Source organism: Engystomops pustulosus, chromosome 5, assembly GCF_040894005.1.
Source record: "Engystomops pustulosus chromosome 5, aEngPut4.maternal, whole genome shotgun sequence".
In the NCBI taxonomy this organism is placed as follows: domain Eukaryota; kingdom Metazoa; phylum Chordata; class Amphibia; order Anura; family Leptodactylidae; genus Engystomops; species Engystomops pustulosus.
Window position 1 is genome coordinate 71,332,559 of NC_092415.1, and position 26,733 is coordinate 71,359,291.

At 41.6% G+C, this 26,733-nt stretch overlaps 1 protein-coding gene across 1 annotated transcript in view; it reads left to right on the forward strand.

Moving 5' to 3' along the window:
* The window catches only part of ZNF407 (zinc finger protein 407), a 426,210-nt gene that overhangs the window by 163,845 nt on the left and 235,632 nt on the right, over nt 1–26,733 (forward strand). Inside the window, exon 4 of the mRNA XM_072152346.1 lies at nt 24,676–24,750. Coding sequence (XP_072008447.1) covers nt 24,676–24,750 — 75 coding nt within the window. The remainder of the gene's footprint in view (nt 1–24,675; nt 24,751–26,733) is intronic.

Genomic DNA, 26,733 nt, shown 5'->3' on the forward strand with positions numbered 1-26,733 from the left:
TCAGTCTAGTTTTTACTGTTGAGATTCAGACAAACATATTTAAAATGGTCGCAACCACAACTAAAAGACTACATAGGAGACCCTCCAGAAATAAATTGTCTCCATGTAGACCGTTCTTTAATGGGAACCTGTCATCAGGGACCTCATTTTCATTAAAGACAGGTTGCAGAAGACCATCAAAGCCACATCTACCTTTCTGCTTTCTCCAAGCATTTGCATTACAATATAATTGTACCTTGCACCCTGACAGAATCCTTTGTGTATACCCAGGGGTTGGGCTTTAGTTTGGATGCATTTCAAAAAACATGTGACTTTTCTGTGTTGCAGACTGCTCAGCTCTAAGCCCCCACCTTTTTGCTCCTGTAATTCTCCTTCCTCCTGCTCCTTCACAGAGCTCACAGCTTGGTGAGCTGACATAAGTGGGAGAAGGACACAAGGCTAGCAAGGGGTGCAAAACCCTATCCAAGGAGTTGGGCCTACCTGTCTCCACTGTTGGGAGCATCATCCGGAAGTGGAAGGCTTATGGAACTACTGTTAGCCTTCCACGCCCTGGACAGCCTTTGAAAGTTTCCTCCCGTGCCGAGGCCAGGCTTGTCCTAAGAGTCAAGGCTAACCCAAGGACAACAAGGAAGGAGCTCCGGGAAGATCTCATGGCAGTGGGGACATTGGTTTCCGTCAATACCATAAGTAACGTACTCCACCGCAATGGTCTCCGTTCCTGACGAGCATATAAGGTACCTTTACTTTCAGCGTCATGTTAAGGCTTGTTTACAGTTTGTTCATGATCACTTGGAGGACTCTGAGACAGACTGGTTCATGGTTCTCTGGTCTGATGAGACCAAGATCGAGTTCTTTGGTACCAAACACACACGTGACGTTTGGAGACTGGATGGCACTGCATACGACCTGAAGAATACCATCCATACCGTCAAGCATGGTGGTGGCAGGATCATGCTGTGGGGCTGCTTCTCAGCCAAGGGGCCTGGCCATCTGGTCCGCATCCATGGGAAGATGGATAGCACGGCCTACTTGGAGATTTTGGCCAAGAACCTCCGCTCCTCCATCAAGGATCTTAAGATGCGTCGTCATTTCATCTTCCAACAAGACAACGACCCAAAGCACACAGCCAAGAAAACCAAGGCCTGGTTCAAGAGGGAAAAAATCAAGGTGTTGCAGTGGCCTAGTCAGTCTCCTGACGTTAACCCAATTGAAAACTTGTGGAAGGAGCTCAAGACTAAAGTCCACATGAGACACCCAAAGAACCTAGATAACTTGGAGAAGATCTGCATGGAGGTGTGGGCCAAGATAACTCCAGAGATCTGTGCCGGCCTGATCAGGTCTTATAAAAGACGATTATTAGCTGTAATTGCAAACAAGGGTTATTCCACAAAATATTAAACCTAGGGGTTGAATAATAATTGACCCACACTTTTATGTTTAAAATTTATTAAAATATAACTAAGCAACATAACTTTTTGGTTTGTAAGATTTATGCATCTGTTAATAAATCCTGCTCTTGTTTGAAATTTTAAGGCTCTAACTTATTTGCTTCTTATCAAACCTGCTAAATCTGCAGGGGGTTGAATACTACTTGTAGGCACTGTATATGTTTAACCAAAATATGTGCCTGCATCAGCTCAGCTCCACTTATGTGCAGGTTAGTGTGGGTCAGAACGACCATTTCCAAGTGGTAGGTTTCCTTTAAATCCTTTAAGTAAGGTATGGCCCTTTTCATGTAACTAATATCTGTCTTGGATTGGAGTTTTCGGAGCAGGCGATTTCTCGAGTGAATGATGTATGTCATACTTAAGGAAAAAGTAATGATGGTAAAGTAGATGGCGATTTTTCTCAGTATCCCAGCATGTATTAAAGAATGTGATCAATGATTCATAACTTTTAATTCCCTTTAATAAGTTAATTACCAAATATATTAACACATATGTAATGTGCAGCATATTTCTATAATATGAAAATATGCTGCTGTTATTCGATCCTGAACTCAAGACTATTTCTTAACAAAAAGCTACAGATTTGGATTATTAATTTGTTGTAAGAACAAGAACTGAATTTCCTTACTCTTAGTAGCTTTCTGAGTCCTTCTGTATAACGAGGAAGGCGATACATGGATAATTGCAGCAATAATGGTGGTCAGGAAGTGTGTAAAACAGGATTATAGTCGACCCACATTTGATTAAGCAATTAAGCCTCTGAAACCCTTATTCTAATGAATATTGACTAATTTGATTCGGTACAATGAAGACATTAATTTATTTGGGGAAACATGCAATTTTGTTTCAAATCATCATGAAATTATGTTTTTGCTAGGGGAAAATAGTTTGATCCATGTGCTTACAATTTTGTCGATCAGATTTATTTTCCTCAAATTTATAGATGTGACAGGGTCAATCCAGTTGGTAAATGAAAAATTCTGCTGAATAAACTCCTTATCTGCAATTTATCGTTCTGAGCCATCATCTCCTTTTGCTATTTGGTATGGCTTAAGGTGCTTAAAATTGTTCATGAACTATCCTAAGAGCTCTTTCACATCGGCGTTGTTTTTCATATCCGTGATTCAGTGATTTCCATGGATGCCTCACAAAGCCATTTTTTCCCAATGGGAGTTTTGACATTGGCTTGTTAGTACACTGATCAGTTTCTAATGGATGCAGATCACAGAGAGTAATAGAAGTCTATGGATCTGCAAAAAAAAAACTGATGAAACATCCATTTTTTTCACTGATGTGGCTGTTTTCAGAGCACTTTTAAACATTCATTTTTGGGGGGGTTTTCAGTCACAGAGACAAAATGTAACAGATACATACGCAAGGGAAGTTGAGCACACACACCAATGTGAAACTACCCTAAGAGTAGGACATTAATTTGAGATTGGTGGGGGTCCAACACCCAATATTCTCACAGATGAACTGTTTTTATCAGCTGATGATCAGAGATTGGAACAGGATGTACAGAGATACAATCTAGGTGTTAAAGACTATTAAGCAATTTGTAGTCTTCTTAGAGAGGTTTTACTGTGTACTGCTTTCAAACTAAATATAAAATCTATATCAAACACCCATTTTTATATCAATGAACACACATACAGGTAAATGGCTCCTCTTGGCTGTTCATAATTTAGTGTCACTAACTAGCTCTGTAATTTCTTCAGTAAAATGCTAGAAATGCTAAATTTAAGTAACCTTTCTACTTCTTATTTTTCTTCGTTTTGCTGCCAAGTGTAATGAGCGATCTACCGTTTTCAGACACTCTCAATCGGTTCTACAGAGTTTCTGATTTATGTTGCTCCAAAGCTATAGCTAAAAGCTAGTTCAAGCTGTCTCCTCATTTCAGCTTTAAGTATCAATATTTTGATTGCTGCCATTTTCTGACAGCTTCAAAGTAGAATTTGAGAAACTATGTCAACCCGGAGGATAAGGCTGGATTTGCTGGAAGGAAGGAAAGTGTCATTATAGAGGAATTATTCCATCTGTACCCCCCAAAAAAGATATGATCACATAATTATTTTACTTGCATTTTTAAGAAATGCAACTAAATCATGTTTAATGATGGGTAACGTTGCATAAATTTGTCATGCTTGATCAGCTAGCAGTGAGCGTGGAATATATGTTCCATCTTTTTAGGTTTACTATTGCCCAAAGGCACAGGGGATCAAAATGTTATTTGATGATATCTGAATGTTAATGAAAATGTTATTAATAGAGATTTTATTACTTCTAATGATGTATGTAAATAAGGGCAAATGTGAATCCCTGGTAATGTTAGTAGATTTCTTTTAATATGCTATAAAGCCTTTTGTATATGTTTAGTAAATTGAATACTTTAAGTGGAACTACTTTATAGTTCTTTATTGGAACGTGCTCGTCTTGCACTCTCTTAGGATTAGCATTTTTTTTTAAGTTTATTTGCTTGACCTCATCGCTTTTTTATTTTACAGGATTTTTAAATAACAAAGGCTCAAAAATAAATTAAAAAAATATTTATCTCACCATTTCCCCTTTTGTTACTATTCTGACATTTTTTGCTCATACTATATACTGCAATACTACTGTATTGCAGTATATAGCAAGGTGAGGATATCTAATAGCCTGCTATCTGCAGAATATTGGCCATCATGACGCATGGCAAGCTGCCATGGCAACCAATCACCACCCTCCGATGACATCCTGGGGGATGGAGGGGGGGGGGCAAGCAGCAATCCAAGATGGCACCCATCTAAAGGTAACTTAGGGTTTATACACCCGCCATGTATGGAGAAAGCTCAGCTCCCCCCCCCCCCCCCCCCCGCAGCACCAGGATGTAATAATACATCCTGGTGCACGTAGGGGTTAAACAAAACCCTGAGACTGTCACAGATCAGGTGTTATTTATAAGGAGGCTGAATACTTTCTCAAGTCACTGTACGAGCTATCTGCTCAAGACATGTGCAAATAGGACGTATCTAGCAGTATGGCAGTCATGAAGGAGTTAATAGCAGGTCAGATAATTGTAACTGTTTTGCATTTTTCTCAATTATTTTGTTTTTTGAGTTTCCATCCAAATGAGTACATGCACTTATTTCTATAAGTTCTCATTGTGCTTTGCCCAGTGTAGAGGATATTATGTAGTTATATTCCATGCTAAGAGAGGTAGCACACTACCTATAAGATTGATTTTCTTTCTCTTTTGTGCTTCTTCTAGTAAAGTTTCTATGTAATTTTTTTTTCCATACAGTGATCCAAATCACTAATGGGAAAACGTTTTATTCTCTTTTTCCACCCGTGATTCACCAGGAGTGCTATAATTTCTAAATATGTTGTAAGAAGTCTATTGCAGGTCATGGGTTTCTGGGAAATTTTATTATATTCTTACCTTATTGAATAAATTCATATTTTAACAAATACTTATCAAAATATAGCGGTTCAGAGGAATTTTACTTGGCTAACCTCTTTTCAGGTCAGTCACTAGAATTAAACCCAATTAATGAATCTTCTGACACCTTACCATATTAAAAGCTTTATTAGAAATGTTACAACCAGCTCTATGTCTTTCAAGACTATTTTAATGGACTAAATGTATTACTGAGGATACTCTTCCTGGCAAGACTTGTTCTCTATAATGTTAAAGAGAGATGGGACCAGAGCTATTTTGCAGCTTTCAATAGTTGAATGTATTCCTTTCCACCATAAACTGCAAATGCCAACTTGGCACCTGCCTGTATATGTGAAATATGTGAGTAATTAAAGGGATATTCCAGTTACACCAAAAAAAATGTATTTACTGTTAAATGAAACATTATATTGTGTTTAGTAATTCTAGTTATTACAATTGTGACTGTGTAATAATCGCCTAAGGCTGGGTTCACATTGTGTCTTTTGGATCAGATTAGCTTGTGCACCAGGAAAACTCCTGGCGTACATGCTAAACATGTCCATAGACTTGTACGTATTTTGTTAGTATTTTACCTGATAGTCCTGCTGCATAATGTCCTGCTGCTGCTTCTGGATGTTTGAGTGCATGAGATGGATCGGAGAGTGGGATCTATACTGTATATGGAAAGCATCATAGCTGTAAGTGTCAGTACACTGCAGAGTTCAGCTCAAGGACCACCGTAACATACATGGAGTATATGCATTGGACAATGTGTGACAAATGTGTAATGAAATAGAATGGTCAGAAATAGTGTTCCTGAGGGGCGTGGCCTAGCTGCTGATGGAGTAAGCCACACGGCGCGGGAGCTCCGCATTAGTATCATGATTACCGCCGTTATACGGCCTGGTGGAGGATCACAAGGCACGGGTCCCCAGCGGTATCCTCCGGTGAGCGGTGCAGGCGGGTCCGCAAGAAGAATGCCTGGGAACAAGAGGCAGAAATCAGTGGGGAGGCAGCCGGAGCAGAGCTCCCAAGATGGCGGCCAGTCAGAGGAAGGGCGGGCCCTGAGAGCTGACACTGCCGCCAAGCTCAGCAGCTTTGCCTGGGCGGTGAACCCGGTAAGCAAATTTGTAAAGGGGAGCAGGACGCCCCACAGGACCCCAGGCAAGTCTCCAGGGTCCAGATTTGAGGTACTGAATGAGCCCATGTCTGAGGAGAAAGACACATCAGCGGATGAGAGAGAGATGGAGGAATCTGTGACAGCAGCAGGGGAAGGAGCATTGGGTAGATGCCAATGAAGGGCGCCTGAGAAGACCAGCGGAGAACCCGGCGAGAGAATAGACTTCTCCACATCTGGCCCATTCTGGGAATTGGTGCTCTGGTGGGGGAGCCATTGGTGCCTTGGGGCTTAAAGCCAGGTCGTATATACATATACGCTGTTGTGAATGTTTAAATCCTGTTTCTAGCGGGAGTTAATATGTAACATATCCTATTTGCGGAGGGTGAAATGTAATACTTCTGTATAGTGGGATTACGTACAGTGTGGTGGGGAATGCAATGTTGGAGGGATCGGGGGATACGTTTCTTAAAACTGTTATTCCTGGTATGGTTTGCTAGGGTGCAAATTGTTCGCCCTATCTTTGTTGGAAAAGGGGTTCAAGTGTTCACGGTTTAAAGGGGGAGGGTAGCGGTCCAAGGTAAAGCTGGATTAAGGGGAAAGATGCTGTGCCTCACAGGCGGGAACCTGTGGGATAATTGGGGGGAGAGGGAGAAAACGGGTCTAAATGGCGATGATTGATAAATTTACCTGTTTATCCTGGAATATACAGGGATTGGGATCAGCTAGAAAGAGGAAGGCTGTATTTGACTGTATTAAAGAACGCTCAGCAAAGGTTGTAGGATTACAGGAGACACATCTCTCAAAAGAAACGGCACACTTAGTTTGTAGGGGGGGGGGGGGTTCACTAAGGGATACCATGCTTTTCACACCAGTTACTCCAGGGGAGTGAGTTTGCTCATACACAAGGGACTACCCTTTACATGTTACTCTACATTTACTGATCGGGAGGGCAGATATGTGGGAGTCCATGGCCAGATATACAGATGGGAATGTGTGCTGGTGGTAATGTACGTCCCTCCTCCATATATTAGTGGACCTCTAAGGGACTTGCTGGGGGAATTAGCAAAGCTACCAGATGTACCCGTGATAGTAATGGGAGATTTTAATGTGGTACTTTGTGAGGGACAGGATAGATTGGCTTCAGGGGGGAGGGGGTGCCACCAAAGGGGTTCTGGAGACATTTAGTGAATTTTATAGACAGTTGTATGCAACACGGGCGAACTATACTAGGGACCAGTTAGGGGATTTTCCTAGGGAGATTGACATGCCGGTGTTGGGAAGGGAGGCATGGGAGTTATTGGAGTCCCCGATCACCCTGGAAGAGCTGGAAGTAGCAGTGGGAAGTATGGCAAGCGATAAAGCCCCTGGGATGGATGGGCTCCCGACGGAGGTATATAAGGAATTTGGAGATATATTGTTGCCGCAATGGTGGGAGACGCTAAAAGAATGCTTTGAAGGGGGGAGTCTCCCGACATCGTGTTATGAAGCCTTGATAGTAGTGCTTTTAAAAGAAGGCAAAGATGCACATTTACCCGACTCCTATAGGCTGGTGTCACTATTATCATCGGACATTAAAATCCTAGCCAAAGTTTTAGCCAATAGACTGGGCTTAGTGATAGGAACAGTAGTCCACAGGGATCAATCAGGATTTATCCCGACTAAATCCACAGCGATTAAACTGAGAAGGCTTCTCCTGAACTTACAGGCGGGAAGGGAGGAGCGGGGGGAGTCTGCAATAGTCTCTTTAGACACTGCTAAAGCCTTCGACAGTATAGAATGGAGGTATATGTGGGCTGTCTTGGCAAAGGTGGGAATTGGACCGAACTTTATTAAATGGGTCCGCTTACTCTATCAGGCACCAGTGGCATGTGTCCGGGTGAATGGGGTCATTTCGGAACAATTCTCCTTACAACGGGGTACGCGTCAGGGGTGCCCTTTATCGCCCTTGCTATTCGCTCTAGCCATGGAGCCATTAGCTTGCTGGATCCGACAGCATGACGGAATTCAAGGCTTTCGGTACAGTGGTGGGGAGGAGAGAGAAAAGTTATACGCGGATGACGTTTTGTTGTTCCTCTCCAGGGTTCAGCAGTCACTGCCAACGGTGATGGAAGTCATCAAGAGATTCGGGGAGTACTCCGGGGTACGCATTAACTGGTCAAAATCTGCGATATTGCCACTAGCTCAGAATCAACAATTGCAGATTAGGGGGGGGGTGATCCCGGTAGTGGAAGAGTTTAAGTACCTGGGCATCAGGATCACTAGAAGAGTTTCCGATTATATTGATCTAAATGTGGCTCCAATGCTGTCCAATATGCGATCTAGGATAAGAGTGTGGAAAACACTACCTCTTTCTCCTCTGGGGCGGGCTAATCTTATCAAAATGACTTTAATGCCACAATTACTATACGTACTGCACAATTCCCTGGTATGGATACCAAAATATTGGTTCCAGAGAATTCACGGGCAATTCAGGGAATTGATCTGGAAACAAGGGGCTCCTCGTATCAAACTTACAAAATTGCAGTTACCTAAATTTAAGGGGGGACTGGCGGTGCCGGATGCATGGGCATACTACCTAGCAGCCCAATGTCAGCATTTTGGAGGATGGGCTCTGGAGGGGAGAGATTCAGGGTGCCCGTTGGTAGTCAGGCACTTTGGGGGGACATTGTCTCCGGTGTCGCTACTGGAGACAGGGATGTTAGGGAACAGTGCAAGGCAATATCCGACTCTGGCATTGATGAATAAGGTGTGGCGGACTTATAAACAAATAGTGGGAGTGGGGCCCTGGACTAAGTATACGCCTCTGTGGAATAATCCGTATTTGGGAGAGGTATTCATGCTAGATGACACAAGACGGTGGGAGCAGAAAGGGATTAAATACTTACACCAACTATATGTAGATTCTATATTGAAATCGTTTCAACAGCTGGAGGAGGAGTTTGAGGTTCCCAAGCAGATGTTTTACCAGTATCTACAATTAAGGCATAGCTTACAGTCGCAGTTTGAGTCAGGGGAAGTAGAGATTTCTCCACTGGGAGTGATGACTGGGGTGGTTCAGGCTAAATCCATGAGAGGGCTAATCTCTTTGCTTTATGGAGAAATACTGGACAAGGTGCTGGGGGACCAGATGAATGGGACACGGCAAAAGTGGGAAAGGGATATGGGTGAGTTGGAAGAGGAGGAGTGGGAAGAGGCACTGGAGTCCCCCTGTAAATTATCATTGAACGTAGCACAGAGGCGGTCGCAGTTATTCTTGGTTCATAGAGCTTATCGTACTCCAGTCCTGTTGAGGAAAATGGGGATCCGTAGTGAGGCTAGGTCTCCGCGATGTTTGATGGACGAGGTTGACATCATGCACATGTTCTGGTCATGTCGGGCGTTGAGAGACCTATGGGACAGGGCTAATAGACTGTTGGAAAGAGTGTTTGGTGTGACAGTAGGGTCTGACCCAATGCTGTGTGTACTGGGTTGTGTGGGGAAACTGGAGAGTACCAGAGCACAACAAGCAATAGCCAAGATCTTATACCAAGTGCGGAAGACAATAGCTACACATTGGCTGGATGCTGCGCCTCCTGGTATATCAGAGGTTAAGAAAATGGTAAATGTCACAATTCGTATGGAAATGGGGGTTTACCTCAAACGTAATGCATTGGGGAAGTTCGAGAAGCAGTGGAGTAAATGGTTGGATTGCCCAAGACTAGGGTAATGGAGGTGCTCAGAAGGTGGAGACAGGTCTGCCCAGGGGGATTGTTAGGGGGCAGGCAGGAATTGATATAACACAGGGGCGGGTTGTGTGGTACAGCAAAAAGGGAGTTTAATCCGAGACTGGGAGGGACCGGACCGCTGGGTGGGGGTGGGGGTGGGGGGTGGGGGGGGGGGAAGAGGTTTGTTAAGGAAGGGAGGGGAGGGGTTGGTTCATGGTTATGGTCATGTGCTGTAATTTGTACATTGAAATCTGTACTAATACATATGTCTTTCCTTCAAAATGGATGTAAATTTATATGCTTTAATAAAGACCATCTGATTTAAAAAAAGAAATGGTGTTGCTTGTATTCACAAAGGTATTTACATCTGAATTGCTGAACAACACACTCCAGTACTGGCATATGGCATCCATATGGTCTGTGATTCTAATCCCCTTGTAAACTAGGGTAGCTAAAAGAGGCAAGGTTTTCTATATCCCATCCTGCAAAACTTTGCGTATTTTCCCAGAATCCTTCAGTAGAGGATCAGTGGCTAAAAGACTCCACAAACCTAGACTGTAGCCTTAATTGTCAGTCTTCGTAGAACTCTTACTTCCCTCCTCTTGTAAACTATACCGTTGACACAACCAGGTTTAATGAATACTATGGGGAGCATTTATATTTAGGCAGTAAGTTGTTTGTGCAGACGACTATGTGTTACACTAGTGGGTTTCCGGTGTGGAGTCAGGTGTGGAGTGTTAAATGCCTTCCAACGCAAGTATCAGCTGTGCGTGCTTTGTGCAAATAGACTGCACCAGCTCCTCCTATTGTGGCTCCTCAACCCCCTCTTATCTCCCCCTTATATTGTGGTCTCTCACCTCTTATTGTGGCCTCTTCTCCCCCCCCCCCTGACATTCTGACCCCTCATCTTCTCCTCATATTGTAGCCTCTGACCTCCCCCTTATATTGTGGCTACTCATCTCCCCCTCAGGTTGTGACTCTCGTCTCCCCCTCATATGGTGACTCTCGTCTCCCCCTCATATTGTGACCTCTCATTTCCTACTCATATTGTGGCCCCTCTCATCTCCCCCTCATATTGTGTCCTCTAATTTCCTACTCATATTGTGGCCTCTTCTCCCCTCCCCCTCATATTTTGACCTCTCACCTTCCCCTCATATTGGGGGCCCTCACCTCCCCCTCATATTGTGGCATCTCACTTCCCCCTAATATTGTGGCCTCTCGTCTCCCTCTCATGGTGTGACCTCTCACTTCCCCATCATATTGTGGCCCCTCATCTCTCCCTCATATTGTGACTTCTCACCTCCCCTTCATAGTATCCCTCCTCTTATTGTGGCCCCTCATATCCCCCATTAATCATCTCGGTCTTGTTGTAGGGAGACATGCTACACATTTACTAAACATGACTTGTATATAGATACATAGTAAACTTTGAGCAGGCAGCATGAAGTTGCTGAAAGATTTTGGCTAATTTTGAAGTTACTGGGCTCCAATGCTCAATGTGTACCAGCGCCAACTACACTTAATCATTATCAGTATGGTCACATTTCAAGGGGTAGTATCAACATACATCACTAGGTGGGCGATGGACCCACATACAGCATCTCCTATGTGCTGTAGTTTTGCGATTAAATTTGCATTCTTTTGAATATTATCTGTTGATGTACCTGGAGTTGCAAAGTGTTGCTCACTGAAGTAAGTTGTTATATGCCGCGGTGATGTATTTCTTCCGACATTGCGTGAATTTGGAGTTGTGTTTTTCTCACAAAAAGTGTGAAGGTTTCCTCCGGGTTCTCTGGTTTCCTTCCACACTCCAAAACATACTGGTTGGTTGATTATATATATTGTGAGCCCCATTGGGGACAGGGACTGATTTGGCAAACTCTGTGTAGCGCTCTGTAATCTGTGTGCGCTATATAAATAAAAAATGTTATTATTAATTACCACAAAAATGCAAAAAAAAAATGAGAAAATTATATGCCAAGAAACAACATACGGCTACTGATAAACCACCCCCTATACGTACCTTCATGCTTGGCCCATGAGGCTACAGCACGCAAGACACTGTGGTGAGACTCCCCATTGAATAACAAGGGGCAAGTTACAGTTCAGTATTTATAGTAGAAATAGTTTCTATATATTCAAGATTATCTTTACCTTGCATTCTAGAAAGGTTTACTTATTATACTTCAGCCACTTTTGATAAAGGTAAAAATGAGGGCACTGCTATTCCTTTGAGTCTTGCTAACATAACCCATATTAAATATTATGTATTGCATAGAAAATCCCCCAGGGCTAAATTGTTGTTACCCAATGTCCTTATGCTAATAGAACTAACACAAGCCTTTTATGGCATCTCCGAATACATTTCATAATTGTAGTCATTTACGCAAGTCAAATTTACATGTATGGTTTTGCAAGTTATTCATTTTAGGGGATTTATGAATCTAATGACCCATGCATTCTCTACATAGCCTAATGACAAGTAAGCAAAACTTAAGGAAATATAATGGGAGATTTTGTAATTTGAGGACATAGGAATCTAGTTTGTAGATGCTGTATTTGAATCTCCGTAGGGAGGAAGATTAAAACCTCCCTGGAAGCTTTTATTGATGATGCTGGGATTTGATTATTTTTGAAGATGACCACATATGGAGGATACATATTATCTCTCTTTATATGGTTACTTTAAAATTGCTTGAGTATATTATATGTGGAAGTTGATATTTATGCTAGTAAAATATATTTCATATGAAAATGAATGCAGTTATATAAAGTTGGTGAAAACTCAGCTACTTTCGAGTGACTTTCTATTTGCTTGGTGAGAAAAATTAGAACCAGTCACAGTGATTAAGTGATACCGGAACTACCGGTATGGCGCAGATTGAGTTTATGCTATGTTTGAGCTTATGGGGGTCTCCGGATCATGAGAATGGGGATCCGATGTACCCCAGTCAGCCCCTTCGCCAATCCCCAAGATGACCGGCAGCTAGTCATGCATGGCTGGACTGCCCTGTTTAACTCTATGGAGTTGATGGAGATTACTGAGCGCCACACATAGAGATGAACATTGAACCCCTGTTTTCGTGATCATTGGGGGTCCCATCACTGAGACACCCACCGATTAGCAAGTTAGGCCCTATTCTGTGTATAGGACCTAACTTGTTTTGTGGGAAAACCCCTTTAAGCCCCTATAAACTATATAATAATCTGTTCAGCTCCTCTTGCTCTATAACATGCTGCCTGCAGCTTGGATTTGATGTTCAAGGTTACTGTTTGCATTGCTAGTCTAGTTTTTACGCAAATAATGTGTATATGCAGTAAATCTAAAACATAACTTTTCTTAGTCTCTTTAAGATCTGGCACATTAAAAAAAGAATTGTTCTACAAGCTATAGCAGAGGTCAGGACAACCATAAGAATCACATATTTTAAAATATAATTCTGCGAGAGCCGTACAATCTGTTTAAAGAGACACTGACTGCCCACTATGTACAAGACTATAACTACTATAATACTGTAACCTGTGTACAGGAATATAGCTACTACAGGCAGTCCCCGGGTTACGTACAAGATAGGGTCTGGAGGTTTGTTCTTAAGTTGAATTTGTATGTAAGTCGAAACTGTATATTTTATAATGGAAGTTCTAGACAATTTTTTTTCTTTTGCCCCAGTGACAATTGGAGTTTCAAAATTTTTGGTGTAATTGGACCAAGAATTATCAATAAAGCTTCATTACAGACATCTTACAGCTGATCATTGCAGTCTGGGACTATAGTAAAGCATTCAGAGAGCTTCACCAGAGGTCATAGTGGGCAGAGGGGTCCGTCTGTAACTATGGGTTGTCTGTAAGTCGGGTGTCCTTAAGTAGGGGACCGCCTGTATAATGCTGCCCCCTATGTACAAGAATATAACTACTATAATAGAATAAACAAGAGGAGAAAAGCGTCCTTCGGCACCAGCTTAAGTAAAAATCTTGAAAGTTTATTAGTATCAAAAAAGAGTGATTAAAAACAAAAACATAGTGAAAAAATAACAAAAGATGATAAAAACATGTTTGTACAAACAGGACTGGGTGACGCGTTTCGGACCTTTACATTTTTAGCGGTCCTTACTCATACCTGAGGTATGTAAATGCATACCCTACCTGGGACCGGACCAGGCTTGTTAGTCCCGGCAAGCACAGCAGCATCTATTCGGAGCGACCCACTCATTTTCCACAGGTGAGCTTACACTTTTGTTCTATCCCACCCTTTTGCATAACTACTATAATACTGCCCCCTATGTACAAGAATATAACTACTATAACACTGCCCCCTATGTACAGGAATATAACTACTATAATACTGCCCCCTATGTACAAGAATATAACTACTAAAATACGCCCCCCCCCTAGGTACGGGAATATAGTTACTATAATACTGCCCCTATATACAGGAATATAAGTACTATGCCATATAACACCGCCAGACAGCCCCCCACTGTATATAGCCAGACAGCCACTCCCCCCGTATGTAGCCAGCCCCCCGTATATAGGCAGCCAGCCCCCCTGTTTATAGCCAGTAAGCCCCATCCAGTATACAGCCACCCCCATGTATATAGCCAGACAGCCCCCCCCAGTATATGGCCATCCAGTCCCCCCTGTATATAACTAGCCAGCCAGCCCCATACAGTATACAACCAGCCCCCCAATGTATAAAGCCATACAGCCCCCCCAGTATATAGCTATCCAAACCCATCCTTTATACAACCAGCCCTCCATGTATATAGCTAGACAGCCCCTCCCAGTGTATAGCCAGCCAGCCCCTCCCCAGTGTATAGCCAGCCAGCCCCTCCCCAGTATATAGCCAGCCAGCCCCTCCCCAGTATTTAGCCAGCCAGGACCCCCAGTATACAGATAGCCTGCACCCCCCCTCCTGTATGCAGCCAGCTGGCCCTCCCCCTGTATACAGTCCTCCGGTCCCTGCCCCTAGTATATAGCCAGCCAGTACCTCCCCAGTATACAGCCAACCAGTTCCTCCCCAGTATACAGCCAACCAGTCCCTCCCCAGTATATAGCCAACCTGCCCCCCCTTATGTAGCCAGCCTGCCTACCGCTTTATGTAGCCAACCTGCCTCCCCCCCTGTATGCAGCCAGTCTGCCCCCCCATACACAGCCAGCCTGCCCCCCATACTCAGCCAGCCAGCCTGCCCCCCCTCTATACAGCCAGTCAGTCCCCTGTCTGGCATATTAAAATAATAAACAAAGATGTCCTCACCTTTACGATACTGCGCCGCAACTCCGCAGCCAGCCAGTCCGTCCCCAGTATATAGCCATCCAGTCCCTCCCCAGTATATAGCCAGCCTGCTCCCCCAGTATACAGCCAACCTGCCCCCCCCTGTAGGCAGCCAGCCTACCACCCCATATACAGCCAGCCTGCCCCCCCCCCCCTGATGTACTCACCTTACCGATGCTCCCCTGCAGCTCCGTTGATACAGTTCGACCGGCAGTGACCGCTCCATGCTTCGCCGGCAGCTCACAAACTATGATGTCAGCTGCTTGATGACGTCATAGTCTCTGCGACGCCGGCGGCACACGAAGCTGTCACTGACTGTCAGACTGTATCAGTGGAGCTGCGGGGGAGCATCGGAACGGTGAGTACATCTTTTTTTATTTTTTTGACTGGCCCCATCGGCCCTGGTCTAATCGGCCCACCGGATAGGAGCTCTGAAAAAGCCATATCTGACTTGTGAGCCATAGGTTCCTGACCACTGTGCTATAGTGTCTGTCACTTACTTTATGTAAGCAGTAGCTCCAGTACATAGCAGTATCACTTACAAACTGAGGACAATGCGGCAGAGAGATTAAACAAAATGCCCGTCTCCTAACCTGTTTTACCTGTATGGTGTCCTCATGATGGCATACAGGGAAAACATGCCATATATGGATCTGCATTGTGGCGTTTTACAATGATTTTTACTTTCTACAGGGCCATCCTATACCTTCTGTGTTAATTAATATTTGAAGGGACATAAAGTACAGGCATCAAGAATTTTTCAATGTGCAATGCAGTGAAAACCAATGGACTGATCCATGGACTCTTGTCATGAATCCTAGGGCACTCTGATAGGGAGAAAGAAAATCATGAGTGGGCAGATATATTTTTTCTTTCTATGATTTAAAATTTCTCTCAGACCACATTCACACTTTGCATTTGAATTGCATATACAATCTGTTAATAGTGTTGAATGTGATGTAAGCACAATGGGGCACATGTACTAAGGGCTGTGCGCCAGTTTTCTGGCGGATTTTGCACATTTTTTTAGGTGCAAACTAATAGGCACCATGCGACACAAATTAGGGGACGTGCTGCTACTCATTCGGACCGTATGCCACATTTAACACACAGTGGACAGAAAGTCCAACAGAAATGTGTCAAAGGTGCACAAAAAAAAGTTGTTGCACTCTGTCGGCGCAGTGCAGGGAGCACTAGATTCACCAAGAACGTGCCCCCGATTCAGGAAGAATGTGCGCAAATAACTATGCACGGACAAACTGCATTTAGTGCAGTTTTCTCTTTTCTTAGTAAATGTGCCCCAATATTCACACCACATCTGAACATGGCTTCAGGCACAGGCTATACAGCAACTTTGGGCATGACACTTGTAAGTTGTGGCCAATGATCTACAAATTTGTGACCTGATGAATTTTTTAAGTTCATTGTTGCAAAATGTGAACCCTTCATTTGCTTCTATTAGCTGTGATACCTGCAATCTTTGGCCATGTGATGAGTGTCACATTCAAAGTCACCATGTAGCTTCAATTGAACCTCTCTCAGGAATGTCATTCCAGCTGGTGACAAGTTCCAATAAGCGATTGTTTTGCTGATTTTAAAAAATGGCTTTATCAACATTTTAAATACCTGCCAGCAGCATGTGAGTCCTGGGGGATGCGACAGCTGCAGCAATCTGTGTGCCTGTTTCTCAGTCTACTCATGCATTCTTCTTTTATCCTCCAGAAGAGACTGAAACACAGACACACAGGCTATAGCTGCCCCCCGCTTCGCTTCTTTCTCTGGGACTCGCCACATGCTGTTGGAGGTGAGCAAGATAATGTGAAATAAACTTTATAAAGTAGTGAAATGATGCAGAATGCAGACAAAGAAATTTTTCAAATCAGCATAGTATAGGACAGTGGTGGCGAACCTATGGCACTGGTGCCAGAGGTGGCACTCAGAGCCCTTTTTGTGGGCACCCAGGCCATCACCAGAGATGACTCCAGGTATCTTCCTGCAGTCACAGATACCCCATAACTTGCTTCGCACAGAGCTATTTTAAAAGTGACAGGACTACCTGGGACTACTGGAGGAGTGGGAAGGTGTGGACAGATCTGGATCATCATTGTAGCTCCTGCACCGGCCCTGACAATTCTTCCTGTTTATGGGACCCTGGAGGGAAGCTACAAAGATCATCCAAATTTCTTCTATTTTCTGCTTTATTGGAGTCCTCAGGTGCTGGTATCAATGAAAGCTGTGACAGAGGGAGTCTAAGGGAGTATAAATCACACATAAAATTTCTGTGTTGGCACTTTGCGATAAATAAGTGGGTCTTGGTTGTAGTTTGGGCACTCGGTCTCTTAAAGGTTCGCCTTCACTGGCATAGGATATTGGAATCTGTTACCTGCTAAAAATGACATTCCTGGTGACCGGTTCGCTTACAACCTTAATGGTGCATTTTCTTTCCATATCAATAATAAATATTTGATATATGTGTTTCTGCTACAATTTGAATATCCCCAAACACACAATTACTGTCCCTGAGGTTTTGTTTAACTACTTTAATATCACTACAAAACAAAGCTGTCTGACTGATCTGAGCTCATACGGAATGTATTGTGTGAAATAAATGCTGGTTACTTACAAGTGATAGTCTTTTGAGAGTCAGAGTATGGTAGAGTGACTTGTTAAGCAAGCGACAGTCAGGAACAGCTCCAACCTAACTGTGCCTTATTGCTTCATGCTTGCTAGCAGCACTCCCTGCAGCCAGACTGGGCTCTGTAGTCCTAGATGAGGTCTTCATGGGTGCTGACCATAAAAAGTTCATCAAAGTAATGAAGCGAAGAGATCGCTTGGCGCTCATGGGCAGAACTCGGCACCAAGGAGTGTGAACTGGCTCCAGCTGTGACAATAAAACAGCAGGTGGCTGCTGTCATTAGGGGTGGCAGATGAGGCAGGGGACTAGCACTCAGCCCACAAAACTCTCATTTGTTAGCCATCTCCACTGTACCATGCAAAATAGCTTCCATCTCAGTCAATTTTACATTGCAAAATATTACACAGTCGCCACAAGAAAATTGGAGCCTTGGGTATAAAGAGCAATGAGATCTCCTTATGCAAAGGCATTCGGCTACTCTATGCTAAATAAAAATACATGTGGTTTGTGTGTACATATATATACCCTGCATGTTATTGTCACTAAAGAGAAATGCATATGTTTACAGGAAATATTTGGATCATGCATAGACCACCCCCTTATTCTCAATATGTTAGATATGTTACAATGTTTACAATAATATACAAAGTTTGTGACCATAGAAATGTGTTAAAACATTCTGTAATGTTGGCTAGTAAGTTGACCAGGTCATATGCCTGGGATACAGCTCCATCCTCAGACTGTCATTAGTTCTGTCTCAGGTGGGACTTATTTTTATAATACAATACACAATATTATATCTATGATTTACTGTGATTTTTTTTAGCTCGTGCATCAAAATCTGAAATGTGTTCTGATAAATGACAATCAGATGTGGTAACAAATGTCATAATGATTCAGACACTGAAGGCCTTGATCACTTGAGGTTACAATCAATAGGAAAATAGGAATAACAAGCAGGGTAAAATTCTTGAATATGAAAGCTATTATACTGCTGATACATACAGTATGTTAGATATCTCTTTTCTAACAAAATCAATTATTAAACAAAGTCTCATGTGGTCCCAAATTTTACAAAACCGCTGAGGCTTAAACAGCATCCTGCTTTAGGAAATGTAGAGATAGATTGACCATGGGGCAAGTATTACAAGCTGATCATTCCCTCCTTAGAGATCCATAACTAATAAATGGAATCTCTAATGCCTCTCTGCATCGGCAATGGCTTTTCTATTTTAGTGCCTTGAGCCTGCATTACACTGAATGTAAATCTTCCTGTCCAATCAAAACACATTGACGTGAACAGAGCCATAAAGAATCCCCCTCTTCTCCTACGTACATGAAACTATGTAGATTTTTCATAGCGTGACAGTCTAGACATGAAAGAACTGCTTGATAGTTATTACAGGCAATCAATTAGACTTGTAAAATGCTTGAATCATAAAGACAAATATTTAATTGATCACTCCTGAAAGCAGCATGCATGAGGATAAGTATATTCCTGGCAGTAATGAACTCTGAGGCAAAGCCCCCAAGGCTAAAGAAATATAAGGCCCTTATTCACGCCATATGTCTGCAGCAGAGGGTACTTGCCAGACCATACGTATTCATTATTCCAAGTGGGTGCTATTGAGTACTGTGTAAGGAGGGAGACAATACAAGTCAAAGACATTTGGATACCCAGTCATAGTAATCTTAAGGACTTATCAGCTCTCTTTGAGTTATATGAGACATGCTTTGGATATATACCGTATTAAAGTGTTTTTTCTGAACTGTTGCTCTGAAAATAAAAAGATATTGGAAAAAAAATTGGTCTTGGTAATGGAAAAACTATCCAGCCCTAATTGCACTGCTTTATTACCTAAATTTTATCTTTCACTGAAGAAAACTTTTGACATTCCATTGTCAAAACATAATGGGTGACATGTATTTCTACTTCTGCCGTTTTTTTTTTATTTTTGAGACTTCGTTATATTTGTGACTTTTTTGGCGCAAATCTGCTCTTGGTTCATGACAGGTGCATAATGCTACTTAGCATGAAGGGCATTGTACTGCGTATGGAAGGATATATTGTTTTCCTTGGACCATGTTTTAACATGTAAATTGTAATTAGTTCACATGCTTTATCTGTTTTACATTTTGCACTTAAACCTACTGGGCATTGAAATTTTGGGATTCTCCTTTATTGAAATGTGTTGGTTACTTCTAAATTCAGCCTGCTTTCAATAATTTCTTTTGTGGCCCAATGACACCTATCTATGTAAATTGTAATTTCCAGGTTTAGTCAATTTCATACGTTACCATGTCCCTGGGGTGTAGCTAGAGTGATTAAATATGCAGGCCACGGCCTCAACTGCATATGTCCAACATTTACAGTAATTGTCCAATCCTGTACATGTGTCCATTTGGATTTATGACATTTGCAACAAAAAGTCTTCAAAAATACCAAAAGTTGCACCTACCAGGACTGGAAAAACTAAACATGTAACACAAGAAAAATTATACGAACATACCGTATACCTACTTGAATATAAGCCAACCCAAGTGTAAGCTGAGGTACCTAATTTTAACACAGAAAACAGGGAAAACCTATTGACTCGAGTATAAGCCTAGGGTGGGAAATACATTGGTCACAGCCTCCAGCCAGTATAAAGCTGACCATATTTTGGCAATATATTGCAATACAGACCAATTTGACATGCTTTGTGCAGCACTGCGTAATCTGTGTGCGTTATATAAATAAAGAATTATTATTATTATTACTATAGTATATTGTAAGAATGATCAGAGTTAATAGCCAATTCAGTAAAATAAATAAACATTTTATGCCTCTTAGAAAATGGGGATGCAAAAATGGTTTTTCCCATAAATGAGTTTTTATTCTGCAAAATTAGGCAAACATAACAAATCTACATAAATGAGATATATGCCGTAAAAAATCTTTATATAGTGCCATAAGTTTCCACAGAACTTTACAGATCATCAGGTACAAGTGCAAATAATATACGACATAACATAGTAATAACATTGTCAGCTGAAGTTCTGGAATAAAACATTGTCAGATGTCATTGTCAGAAAAGGGCCCTGCTCGCAAGAGCTTACAGTTCGAGAAATATTGAGGTAATCACAGTTGAGGATTCACAGTTTATACATTCACTTTTCCCTATCTTCATGTCTGCAAAAATAAGTTAGAGAACCCGTCATGCAAAAGAAACCCCCCTAATCTAAAAAGATTTTCATAAACTGCCATTAGAAAACATTGCCTCTATCCTTTCATTGTCCCTCTACATGCCTGTAACCTTAAGTAATGAGGTCCTAAAGCTGTATGCAAATTACCTGTGAAATGTCCAATGAGTCATTAGCATATTCAAGCTGTCCGGCTTATTCATGCGTGGGAGGTACAGGCACACCCCCAGTACATGACTGACAGCCTGTATAATGGTGTGAGGCTGTATAATGATGTATAATTCCTGTTGCTGGCGCCCCCTGCAGCCTGTATGTGTGTATAGGAGAGATACAACAGCTCCAGGATGCAGCCATGTTGTAGCAGAACATGCCAGGTACTTGTGTAGCTGATGTCTGTGTCTCACACATGTCTATTAGGAGGATGCAGCATGTCAGCAGATAAAGCACAGACTCTAGCAATGCTTTACTATACATTACACACAGACCTGAGCAGGGGGAGGAGAGGGGAGGGGTAACAGGGGTGACATAACCCTAATAAAGAATAGATGATTTTATAATTATTAATGTATGAAATAACTAGATAGAGCCTGGGATGGGATCCTTGTGAGCTGCTCCAACAGGTAGAGGTGACAGAAATAGTGACAGAAATTTGATGACAAGTGTCCTTTAAGGATATATCTGTGGGCTAAAATTCTCTTTACCCCTTGATAAAATTCTTAATGGGTTTGGTTTCCACATGGGGTCATGCTCTGGGGTTTTCACTGTTCTTGTTTCTCATGGACTTTTATGCCAAAATTTTGTAAACCTTGTGTAAACCTTGTTGAATGTTAACATTTTTAGTCTGAAGCAGTGTTTTATTGCCATTCTTTGTGTGGTATAGTTTCCAATGTATGGCAATTTATAAGGGGCTTCAACTGTTCTGGTACCTCAGGAGAAAAATTACATCTGAAATTGTAAAATCTGCCCTAAAAAGCTTCTTCCATTCTGTGCCCTTTTGTAGGCCCTATAAGGGAACCTGTCATCAGGAATGTCATTTTCAGCTAGTGACAGGTTCTAATGCCTATGCTATGCTGATTTAAAAATGCCTTTGTCAGCATTTTGAATCATTTTAGTAGTTTATAATAGTTTAATTCACATTGCCTGGCTCTATGCGAAGTAGCATGTGGTGAGTCCCTGGGAGGGGCAGCTGCACCCTGTGTGTGCCTGTGTCAGTCTCCTCTCCTCCACACTCTTCCATCTCCCTGCCCACTTCCTGTCACGTGAATTGATCAGGGGAGGGAGGGGGATGGTGTGGAGGAGAGGAAGAATTCACAAGGAGATACAGGCACACACAGTCTACAACTGCCCCTCCCCCGGAACTTGTAACTTGCTGCTGGCAGGGAGTCAGGTAATGCAAAATAAACTTATATAAAGTACTGCAATGAATCAGAACATGGACAAAGGTATTTTTAAAATCAGTATAGACTATTGGAACCTGACAGCAGCTAAAAATGATAATCCTGGTGACAAGTTAACTTTAAGCAGAATCTGAAATCCTGTTTAAACGTGTAAATTTTTGGACAAAATAATTTTTTATTGTCAAAATGAGAAATTCTACAGTATATAGAATTTCTTGTGAGATGCATAAAAAGGTTACAAACTTACAAAAAGATGTTATGAACAGTTTGAGGGATGCAGTTGTTAAAATGAGGTTATTTATGGTTAGTTTCTAATAAAACTTTTTAAATCCTTTATAAAAATGCACTGGTCTGTAAAATAATTGAATATGAAATTCCTTTGAAAATATAGTAAATTTTTGTCTGCAAATCATTTGGGTAAGTTGAATTGTTTTAAAATTATAGCTGCTTATAGTGTGACGTGGAAGATCAGGGCTGTGTCCTTAACGCTGCCGGGTCTTTAAAGGGTTAATATTCTTTTATTGCACAATGGCTTTAGTTTGTTTTTTTATTTTAAGAATAAATATCTTGCTGGCATGGAGAAAACACGTTGGCATAACACTGGTAAAGCCATGGTTGTAATTGAATGCTGTCTTCTTCACATAATTCAGCTGTGTCCATTATATGCGAAGTGTCCAGATGAATTCAGTGTTTAATGTTAAAAATCTTATAACATGCCAGTTTGATTTGTATCCCTTCATATCATTGCATGCTAATTAGAATCATATTTCTGCATATTTCATGCCTTTCTTGTACATATGCAAATGGAATCCCATTGCCTTTCAGCAATTAGTAATTAAGTTTATGAAGGACAGCTGTAATACATAATTAACAAAAATGTTTGCGAGTCCTTTTCACACTGGAAGTTGTAACTGAAACATTTGCTTATCAAGTGAGCAATTTGGAATTTCTCTCTTGCATTTGCAGCATATCTAAATTGTCAGTCTCCATCATCCGACAATGTAATTAAAAGCTTGTCTCGTCACACAGTAGACACCATACCATGAATAAAAGACGCTCACCAGCGCCATCACATTTCCACCGGACAGAACGTTTTCTTTATCTCTAAAGTAACACCTTAAAAAAGTTTTCTGATTGTTAAGAAAATCAAGGACCCTGGGGAGGGCTTGTTAAAATAATAATAAAAAAAATGTACTCACCTCCTCTGACGCTCCTGCGCCACGGCCCTTCTGACCTGTGCCCCTGTATGTTTACAGGGGCACGAAAGTTACGACTGCTTCCGGACGAGCCTGGCACCCCCACCGGTCCCATGCACCAGTTCTTTATCTCTGAGATGGGTGGGCGTGCCAGCCGTCAAGAAGTCGTCGAAGCAAAGCTCCAACACTCGACTACGTGGGAGTCACGGAGGGGGTGAGTACATGTAACAAGCCCTCCCCAGCCCGGTTCCTATATTTTTTTTTAACAACCTGACAACCCCTCTATCCAAATGCATATCCCAACAATAAAAAAAAGATTGTATGTCCTTTAATTTAGTAAAAAAATAATGGACTATTTTATAGTCTCTTATCATTTATTCTGTGCCTTTTGTTTATTGATCTCCTATCCCTAAGATAGGTCATCAATATCAGATCTTCTGGAGTTTGGTATTAAAAATAGCACTATGGATACATTTGTCAGTAATGAATTGCTTCATTGGAGCACCGATCACACATTGTTATTCATACCAAACTTTTAGGGCTAAAGCATACGGCAGTGGTTAGTGCAGTGAGTGGGTTAAGGAATTACCACAGTGCCGTGGACAGGACTCCTTGGCCAGGATGCTTGCCAGCTGTTCTAGAATGGATTCTAGAAGGGACTCCACTTGCTCCACGCTTTGGCACCATAATGCCTTTGTCAGAGGCTTTTCTCGTGTCGGAGTGGATTATCCAAACTTGTGCAATTGGCCAAATATGATTTACTATTATACCAAGCAAATTTACTGCAGCCCTTTTTCTACTGTATTGTACTGGGTCCACCTTTGCTTTTTTCACTTTTTTTTGCTCTGCATAAAAGTTCAGAACCTGGTAACAGCTACTTTTTTACATCTACTTTAAACTGTGTACTATGCTGTCACATTTCTAAGCACTTTTCTGCTGTATCATCACAGGGACATCATAAAGCAAGCTACGGATACATTCCAAAAGTAAATTTATGTAAGGAAGTCATGTGCACAATATAGAAGATCAGTTTTATTCAATAATATTTTGTAGCGTCCAATAACTGTTATAGAGTGGCAGTATGTACATCATTGATACTATTCACAAATAATAACTGACCACAGTGCTAAAATACACACCTAAAATCAAGCAGTGTGTCGCAATAGGAACTGCAATGTTCTGCATCCAAAAAGTTTTTATTTAAATTTTATTATAATTTCTAGAATATCTTATCTCATGTACATCTGAGCTTTATATAATTCTATAGCTCTATATAATTTATGTTTATGGTATTCATTTCAGGGTGGCGTTTGTTATGAGAAAGCATCTGAACACCCACTTACTGGGCAAGCATGGAGTTGGAACACCGAAGGAGAGGTAAATAACCCCAGAAATGGCAATACAGGCGGTCCCCGGGTTACAAGCAAGATAGGGTCTTTAGGTTTGTTCTTAAAGGAAACCTACCATTTCAAATGGTAGGTTTAAGCTGTAAACACCGAGCACCAACTCAGGGTGAGCTGGTGCCGGTGCTTAGTTTCGTTAGTGTTAAAACCGCGGTATCGCGGTTTTAACACTTTTTAAACTTTATAGCATAAACTGCTTCGGCGCTGCGTGCGCACGCCTACATAGGAAATGCCGCAGGCGTTGCGCGCGCACGGTCGCGTGCAGCGCCAAAGCGGCTTCTGCTATAAAGTTTAAAAAGTGTTAAAACCGCGATACCGCGGTTTTAACACTAACGAAACTAAGCACCGGCACCAGCTCACCCTGAGCTGGTGCTCGGTGTTTACAGCTTAAACCTACCATTTGAAATGGTAGGTTTCCTTTAAGTTGAATTTGTATGTAAGTTGTAATTGGTAAATGAAGAATTTTTTTTTGTTTGTACAGAAGGTTTTAATTTTTGTAAATGTATGAAAACATTATAAAACCTATAAAAATTTAGTGACCCTGTGATCGTGCCAACCCAAAGATTTAGCCGTATAAACCAAAGTCGCAAGAAAATGGCACAAATGCGTTTTTCCACCAATTTCACTGCATTTGGAGTCTTTTTCCCGCTTCCCAGTACAGGACATCGAATATTAAATACTGTCACTATGAAGTGCAATTTGTTATGCAGAAACAAGCCCTCACACAGCTCTGTACATGGAAAAATGAAAAAGTTATAGATTTTTGAAGGTAGGGAGTGAAAAATGGAAATGCAGAAACAGAAAAAGGGCCTGTTCTGTAAGGGGTTAAGTTGGGGACCGCCTGTATCGGGTTTATTAATATCCTAAATTATTTTGTTTGTTTAATCTGACTTTACAGTTACCTGACGGTGTCATTTAGCATCCAGATTCTGTTTTAGGGGTGTTAGATTATGTTGCAGTTATATGTAAGGAACAAAAGCAGTACAGAAATAGTTACTGTAAAGAGTTCTGTATTTATATTCTCTTACCCATATGTAATTGCAGGTCATCTTTTAGGTAGCATATTGGTGACTTTAGATTTATGGTGTTGGTACTGGTTGTATCAAACACTGGCAGCTTCTTATAGTTCAGAAGTGTGTAATTATTTTGACTACCATTTTGACATGTAATGTGTAAGTATTACAACAGGGATCCCAATAACCAACCTGTAAAACCAATAAGACTGCACATTCTCTATACTTTTAATACAAGCACTACGTCAATGTAAGCCATATTTTTCTTGTTGTAAGCAGACGAGGGTCTTTAAGTAGTGTCTAGCTGAGGTAGGCTAGCAAATGTTTTTCTTTCTCTCATTTTATTCTGCCTCACTATAATGGCTGAAGTTTGAAGCAGCCAAGCTTGCCAGTTTCTACAAGGCTGATCACATCTTATATATTTAAATGGGCTCCTGCGAATAGATTTGCCTACTATTGGCTAGCTCCCCAATACACATGCACCACTTGGCCAAACTTTGTGTGTTTATATAGGGTAGAGATGGATGAGATTAGAGATGGCGAATCATCCAGGATTCACTTAGCCGAAGTTTAGGATGACAGCAGTAGCTAACCGCCATTTAAAAAAATTCCAAAACCAAGAAGAAAAGCTTCAGATTTGCTTCAGTGGCCAGAATTTATACTAAATATATGAACCAACCTGTAGATTCCCTCCTCTCTAGATGAGAATACTGTCCGGCTTTGAAGTTCCTGACACCTCAGTTACTGATACACTGCCAGTGTTCTTGTACAGTAACACAAATAAGAGGTTTTACCCCTTATATTGATTTACTTGTAGGATTGCTGAAAGCTGGAAACTACTTGATCAGCAAAGTACACGTTCATTTTTCTGACAATTAAGTTATTTTTTTCTTACCTGTTTAAAACATTAATGTCCTGGCTGGAATAGTGCAAGCTTGCTACAT